This window comes from Nyctereutes procyonoides, unplaced genomic scaffold (genome assembly GCF_905146905.1).
Source record: "Nyctereutes procyonoides isolate TBG_1078 unplaced genomic scaffold, NYPRO_anot_genome, whole genome shotgun sequence".
Taxonomy (NCBI): Eukaryota; Metazoa; Chordata; class Mammalia; order Carnivora; family Canidae; genus Nyctereutes; species Nyctereutes procyonoides.
The window spans coordinates 29,843,850-29,850,303 of record NW_026575047.1 but is presented as its reverse complement, the minus strand read 5'-3'; the positions used below and the strand labels follow the sequence as shown (position 1 = coordinate 29,850,303).

Below are 6,454 nucleotides of genomic sequence, written 5' to 3'. Positions count from 1 at the left end.
ACTTCCTTCCAAAGAATACTCCTATGAAAGGCTTTCTAAGACAAGCCTCAGCCAACCCTATCTTTAAAACAAAACAAAACAAAAAAAACCTAAGTCATTTTATTTTTTAAAAGATTTTATTTATTTATTCTTGAAAGACAGAGAAAGAGGTAGAGACATAGGCAGAGGGAGAAGCAGGCTCCCTGCAGGGAGCCTGTTGTGGGACTCAATCCTAGGATCCTATGATCATGCCCTGAGCCGAAGGCACATGCTCAACCTCTGAGCCACCCAGGCATCCCTCTGCTGTCCCTATCTTGCATAGTAATAGAAACCCCAACTTGTGCCATGGCTCGTGGCTGCCCACAAAATACAGGGTGCCCAGTTAAATCTAAATTTTGGATAAATGAATAATTTTTAGTATAAATATGTCCTTAATACTGCATAGAACATACTTATACTAACGAGTACTTACACTAGAAGTATTTGTGCTTTTTATACTTTTCATTTGGGTCCTAGATCTGTATTTGCTAAATCTGACAACCCAAGCCCAGACTGTGGTACATCCCCACCTCCCCCACAGCCAAGGATGGCAATGTGACTGAAGCCAACCAATGGAACTCAGCACCAGCACCGTCTGGGCAGGGCCCTGACAGGGGACACCTGCGGGTCAGCACTTCACTTTTTTCTGGAGCCCCAGGACAGGAGAATTCTGATCCCTGCCACTGAGTACCCCATTCATTTCCAGAATTGAGGGCTGACCTAAGCTTTACATGGCTTCAGCCCCTTCGTCTCTCTCTGATCTGCTTTAGAGTTCACAGGCTAATCACTGCCAGACATCTAGCTCAACCTCCCACCACCACCAAGGTGGGACTCTGGACTCTGGTTTGTTCACTGTTTCCAGACATAACGACTGGCAGGTGCGTGCCAGGCACTTCTAGGCAGAAAAACACTGAGGACAAAACAGGTTCTGGGTTAGAAGGCCAGTGGGGGCGGGAGCCAGGGCAGGGCAGATACTGTGGAGCTCAGAGGCCTGGAGGAAGGGTCTCAGTAAAGATAAAGCTGGGCTATCCGCCCCCTCTGGCAGCAGACCAGAAATGTCCACCTCTACCCACCAGAGGCCAGGCAGCAGCACAGGAGCACCATGTTGCACCAGGCAGCCACAGGTAGGGAACTGCAACCCCAGAAAAGCCAAGTGTCCCAGAGCTGTCATTTCAAGTCACGGCCCTACCATGCTCCTGGATGTTCCAAAGCATTGCTCTGGTAATACAAAACATCTACGGAATGAATGGAGGGAGGGAGGAGGGTCACCTGTTTCTCCTGGAGAGCTTCTGCCTGGTGCTGTGCCGCACACATGTGATGAGAGTGGGCCTGTTAGCCGAAGGCACAACACTTGTACGCAGGCCCAGAGTCCTACTTCATGGTGCCCAAGGGCTGGGTGGAGGCTGTGGGGACTGTGCTAGCCCTCTGTTCCCAGAGGAGCCTTCCCCTCTGGCTCTCCTGGCAGCCACCTCAGGCTAGGCTATGTGGAGGTCCACTGGCTGGGCCTCTAAGGAACTCACATAACAGTCATCTCCAACGCAGTGCAGAAGAGCCTAGGGGGAGGGGGGCTCAGCACTGGGACAGCTGTTCCAGGGGATGAGGCCAGCTTCTACACTCCCCAGGCCTCAAAGCAAGAGCAAGTGTCCGAAGGCAGACTTGAAGCAACCACATAGTGCCTGTGGGTAAAGGTCTACATGTTTGGCTAGACCAGTCAACCTGCTCAGCACTGGTACCGGTGTGGAGCAGGTATCAAGAGGGCCTCGGCCCACATGGAACAGCTGGGAAACCAAAGCCCACAGAAAGGTCCAAGCAAGGACTCCTAGGGGCGACGCAGGTGGGCCCTGGTGGCCAGAACAGGGAGACAAGACACAGTGTGCTGGGCCAGGTGTTTATTGATGAAGAACAGTGGTGTCTGAGGGTCCTCAGCGCCCGGAAGGCCAGCAGGCACACAGGGCCCGGCGCTCGGCCTGCAGCAGGAGGGTCTCCGTCTGCAAAGCAACAGGGGGCAGTGAGGGCATGGGGGTGGCACCACTGCTCCCACCCACCAGCTCCTACCAGCCAGCTCCCACCTACCAGCTCCCACCCACCAGCTCCCAGCCACTGCTCTCACCCACCAGCTCCCAAAGACACTCCATCTCCTGGCTTCCCCCACAGGCAGTACCCTCTCCACCTGCTCCTGAGACTTTAGAGCTCCCCAAACACACTGATGGTAGGACACTCTGCTACCCTGTGGACCTCTTCCTCATCCCACGCTTCTCTTCCACTAGCCTCTCTGCAGTTTCTTCCAGCACAGCTGTCCTGTCTGGGACCCTGCATGCACTGATGCTAGGCCTGGACAACTTCTCAGTGACCTTCCCTTAACCCATATGCCCCCTCTCAGGGCCCCCACCAATGCCATCCCCAAGATGGGTGGGGAGCTGCTCCTCCCAGGAGCCCAGCTCCAGACTCAATGAGATTCAGAACCTGGAGACACTCTAGGCCTCCATCTGGGCTCTGGGGAGCTGGCCAGAAAATGGGGCCAGGCAATTCTCCTCCTTTCCCAAAAGGAGTACATATCTCTGTCCTAAGTGAAGACTACCTTGGCTGAGGCACAGGGGGAGGTGGGAGAGTGTGGGAGGGGGCCCAGTGTTCCTCCCAGATTTGGGGGTGACCTCTGCAACCAGGCACCCTGTGTGCCCACCCACTCCTCCCAGGGTGAGGGGGGGGTGCAGAGCCTCCCAGACTGCCCTGCCCGAGCTGCCAGTTCTTGCCCATGCCTCCCCCCATACCCCTTTCTGACCCAGAGAAAATGACCCCCTCTTTTCCTGCCATGGGGCCTCATTGCCCCATGTGGAGGGATGCTGAACTGAAACTGGAGGTTCTTCCTCAGTTCTGGGCAAGACTCACAGGGGAAAAAAGCCCTACAAGGTCTTGGGGAAGAGGGGCCTCCTCCCTCCTGGGGCTGGAAGCTGGGTATTTCAGGCGGACTGCTCAGGGGTGAGACCTGCGCCCAGAACAGCCCTCAGAGGTCAGCATCTGGAGCCAGATGCGGGCAGAAGGGTTTGTGGCGCAGCCCCTCCCGGCCGGGTGGGGGGGCTCACCCTGGAGTCCAGGCTGTAGGCTGTCTTCCGTAGGTCCTGCAGGGCGCGCTGCATGAACTCGAACGCGTGGCAGTCCACGCACGGGCGGCCTACGGAGGCGAGCGTCAGGGTGCAGGGCAGGCAGCCCCGGCGCAATCCCACCCGAGCACCTCCCACCCAAGGGGCGGCCCGGCAGGTGGGTGCCGGGAACAATGGGCAGGCGCGGAGCTCTCGCACCCGGGCGCTGCCGGGCCCGCGCGGACCCTCCGCGACGCACGTACTCTGCGCGGGGACGGCGCTCCCGGCGGCGGGCTCGGCACGGGCCTGGACACCCAGCAAGGCCACGCTCAGCAGCAGCAGCAGCAGCCACGGCGGCAGCGACCTCGGGAGCCTGCAGGGAGGCGGGGGGGCCATGGCCGAGCGCAGGAGCCGGGGCGCCCTGCACGAGCCGCGGGGATCAGCGGCGCCCTCACCGGGCTTCACAGACCCCCCACCCCGCCCCAACTCCCCCCCGCCCACGAACCCGTCCCACCGCGGCCGGAAACTCCTCGCACCCCGCCCTCACCGCGCCCCCGGGGCCGTGAACCCGTCCCATCCTGCGCTCACTCCCGGGACCAGAGAAACCCCGTCCTCATCCCGGTTCACGGACCCCCACACCCCCCCTCGCTCCACCCGCCCGGCCCGCGAACCCCTCCCACCCCGTTCTCGTCGCGGTTCACGGACCCCCCCCCGCCCCGCCCTCACCCCGGTTCATGGCCCCCCTCACCCCCCTCACCGCCCTGGGCCCACGAATGCCCCGCCCCGCCTTCACCCCGGTTCATGGGCCCCGGTACCCCACCCCATCCCGGGCCCGCGAACCCCTCCGCCCCGCCCTCACCGGGGTTCACAGACTCCTTACCCCGCCCTCACCCCAGTCCAGGGACCCTCGCGCCCCGGCACCCCGAGCCCTCAACCCGCCCCCCAGGCCCGCGAACGCCCCACCCCGCCCTCACCGCGGTTCAGGGACCCCGCGACAGCAGCGCCGGCGACTCCGGAGGACGTGCTGCGTCGGGCGCGCACCGCGCATGCGCTCCGACCGGACCGCGCCCGGGTCCCCCCTCCGCCGTCGTTGTCATGGGAACCCCGAGACTGCTCGAACCACCAGTTTAAAGGGACCAAGGAAGCTCCGAGACTCCCAAGTGCTCGGCCCTTGGGGAAGGTTTTGCCTGCAGCCCCCCACCAGGTTCACTGGCGTTGGAGTCCGGAGGGCTGCCAGGAGGAGGCAGCGTCTGGGCGGAACCTCCAGAGCCACTGTGGGCCGGAGCGGAGCTGAAAAAGCGGGAAATCTGCTGCTGGAGTCCGGCGGTGCGGAGTCTGTGGGTGTCCCTGGGGCCCATCTTGAGGGAGGGGCTCTGTGCACGCCAGGGCCTGGGGAGGCTCCTTGCCGGCCGGTAGGATCCCGTCGGGTCGGATTGCCCCGGGGAGGTCAGCCCTAGGAGCGAACCAGGCGTGGGGAGGGGGAGTCCAGCCTCTCTGGTCCTCACTCCCCGGCGCCTTCGCCTCTGACCCGTCCACCTCTCGGTGCGTGGACACCGGGCGCCTTCGGGCCCCGCCTCTCCCAGCCCTGGGGCCCTCCCGCCTTGCGATGCTGTGTGACCGCGGAGGGGCCGCTGGGCCTCTCTGTGCCCTCGCTGGTGAATCCGCGGATTGTTGGAAGAGCCCCGCTTGGTCCCCCAGGCGCCCGAGGCGCGCGGGCTTCAGTTCCCGCGGGGCCCACGTGTGCGGGGTGGACCCGGCCCCTCTGGAAATGATAGGCCCCCCTTGGCGGCTCCTGGGTCCCTACAAGGCCCAGCACCTCCTTAGGAGGAGGCGCGCCAGGCCCACGTCCCCCCCGCGTGAGTGCCGGAGACCCCAGACGCCACTGTGTGCAGGGCAGCGCCTAGGCGTCCTCCGCCCGCTCCGCCCAGCCCCGGCCAGACGCCGGCCGCCAGGCTCCGGGAAGGGGGCGGTGCGCCCGACCTCGGGCTCCGGGGGGTCTGCGGCGCCGGGCCTACGGGCCGCGATCCCGGACGTGCGCATTTCCGCGCCCTTCCATGCCCTGAGCCCAGAAGGCGGGGCCCCGCGCGGCAGCGACCCGCGCGCCCAAGGCGCCTCTCGGTCTCACGCTTGGGATCTGCGCCGGCCTCCCGCTCCCGCACAGGCACACGGTCGCGTCCACGTGCGGAGGGGGACCTAGCCTGCCCAGAAGCAGGGCGCCGGCTAGACCTCAGGCAGGGGTGCTGGGGATCCGCGCCCTTCCCGTGGCGCTGCCGGCACGTCCAGCGCCTGCTGCTCGGTGGGCAAGGCCTGGGGTGCGCGGCGTCCCCGGTCCGGACCGTGCCCGGCTCCAGCCCCTCCAGCACCGCGGAGCCGGCATCGCCCACTTGCTCCCGTTTCCCCGGCCCCCAAAGATCTTCTTCTTCGGGGTCATTTCAGCCCACGCCTAGCCTGACCATCCAGCCGACGCACCGTCGACCTCCAGCCCCCACCGCGCGCCTCTGCCGGGGGGGGGGGGGGTGCCTCCGCCCCGGGCCGCGGGATGTCGGGGCGGGACCTGGGGAGGACCTCTGAGCTGCGGGTGGTCTTGAGTGCTGGCGCCGCCGGAGCTTGCTGTCTCTCCACCGCCAGCGCTGATGTCCCCCCACCCCGCCCCAGGGCACCGGCTCTTCTTTCCAGACCCGAGAACTGGCTGTGATTTCTTTTTCTTTCCCTGAACGCTGGACCCTGAGATCAGACCTGAGCTGGGATCAGGGGTCAGAGGCTGCAGGACCGAAGCCGCCCAGGCGCCCCGTGATATTTGTTTGGTATCCTCCTGAGTCCCTAGCCCTCCACCGGCCCCGCTTCATCTCTCCTTTCTCTCTTAGCCCATTCGTGTCCCGCTGGCGACCTCGGCTGCTCTGACAATCTAGGGACAGTCCTCGGTACCCCCCACCTTTGCTGCACCCCTCGGGTGCTGCCGGGCAGTCCTTTGCGCCCTACTTATTCGTGTCCCCTGCCGAGGGACCCGTCCTTGTGAGGGTGTCCAGGGCTGGCGGCGCTTCGGGGGCGCACGTCCAGCCACTTGGAGAGTTGGCTTCTTGGTGTCTCAGCAAATCCAAGGCTGATCTGGTCTCTCCTCCTCCGGCTGCCGGCGCCCTGCGCCCTCCACAGCCCTGCCCGTGTCGGGCAAGGGCCACTATCCCCGCCGATGCTCAGAGCAGATCTGCAGCAGTCCCTCCAGAAACCCCGTCTGCTCCGCGCTCGGAGCCGCCAGACGCCCTGTCCCGATCCTGCCGCGGCCCCTGCCTGGACTCCTGACTCAGGGCTCGCAGCCTGCGCCGCCCGCCCCCTTGCGGCCGGCCTCCTAAGAGGAGGACTTG

At 64.3% G+C, this 6,454-nt stretch overlaps 1 protein-coding gene across 1 annotated transcript; it reads right to left on the bottom strand.

The window, feature by feature from the left end:
- Positions 1-1,892: 1,892 nt before the first annotated feature.
- On the bottom strand, positions 1,893-4,142 carry CUNH4orf48 (chromosome unknown C4orf48 homolog). The gene is made up of 4 exons (XM_055326653.1): positions 4,070-4,142; positions 3,359-3,516; positions 3,099-3,187; positions 1,893-2,006 (listed from the first exon to the last, which is right to left on the bottom strand). Exons 2-4 carry the CDS (start codon positions 3,489-3,491, stop codon positions 1,941-1,943), a joined length of 288 nt encoding a protein of 95 aa, XP_055182628.1. The 5' UTR covers positions 3,492-3,516; positions 4,070-4,142; the 3' UTR covers positions 1,893-1,940.
- Between the last annotated feature and the right edge of the window lie 2,312 nt (positions 4,143-6,454).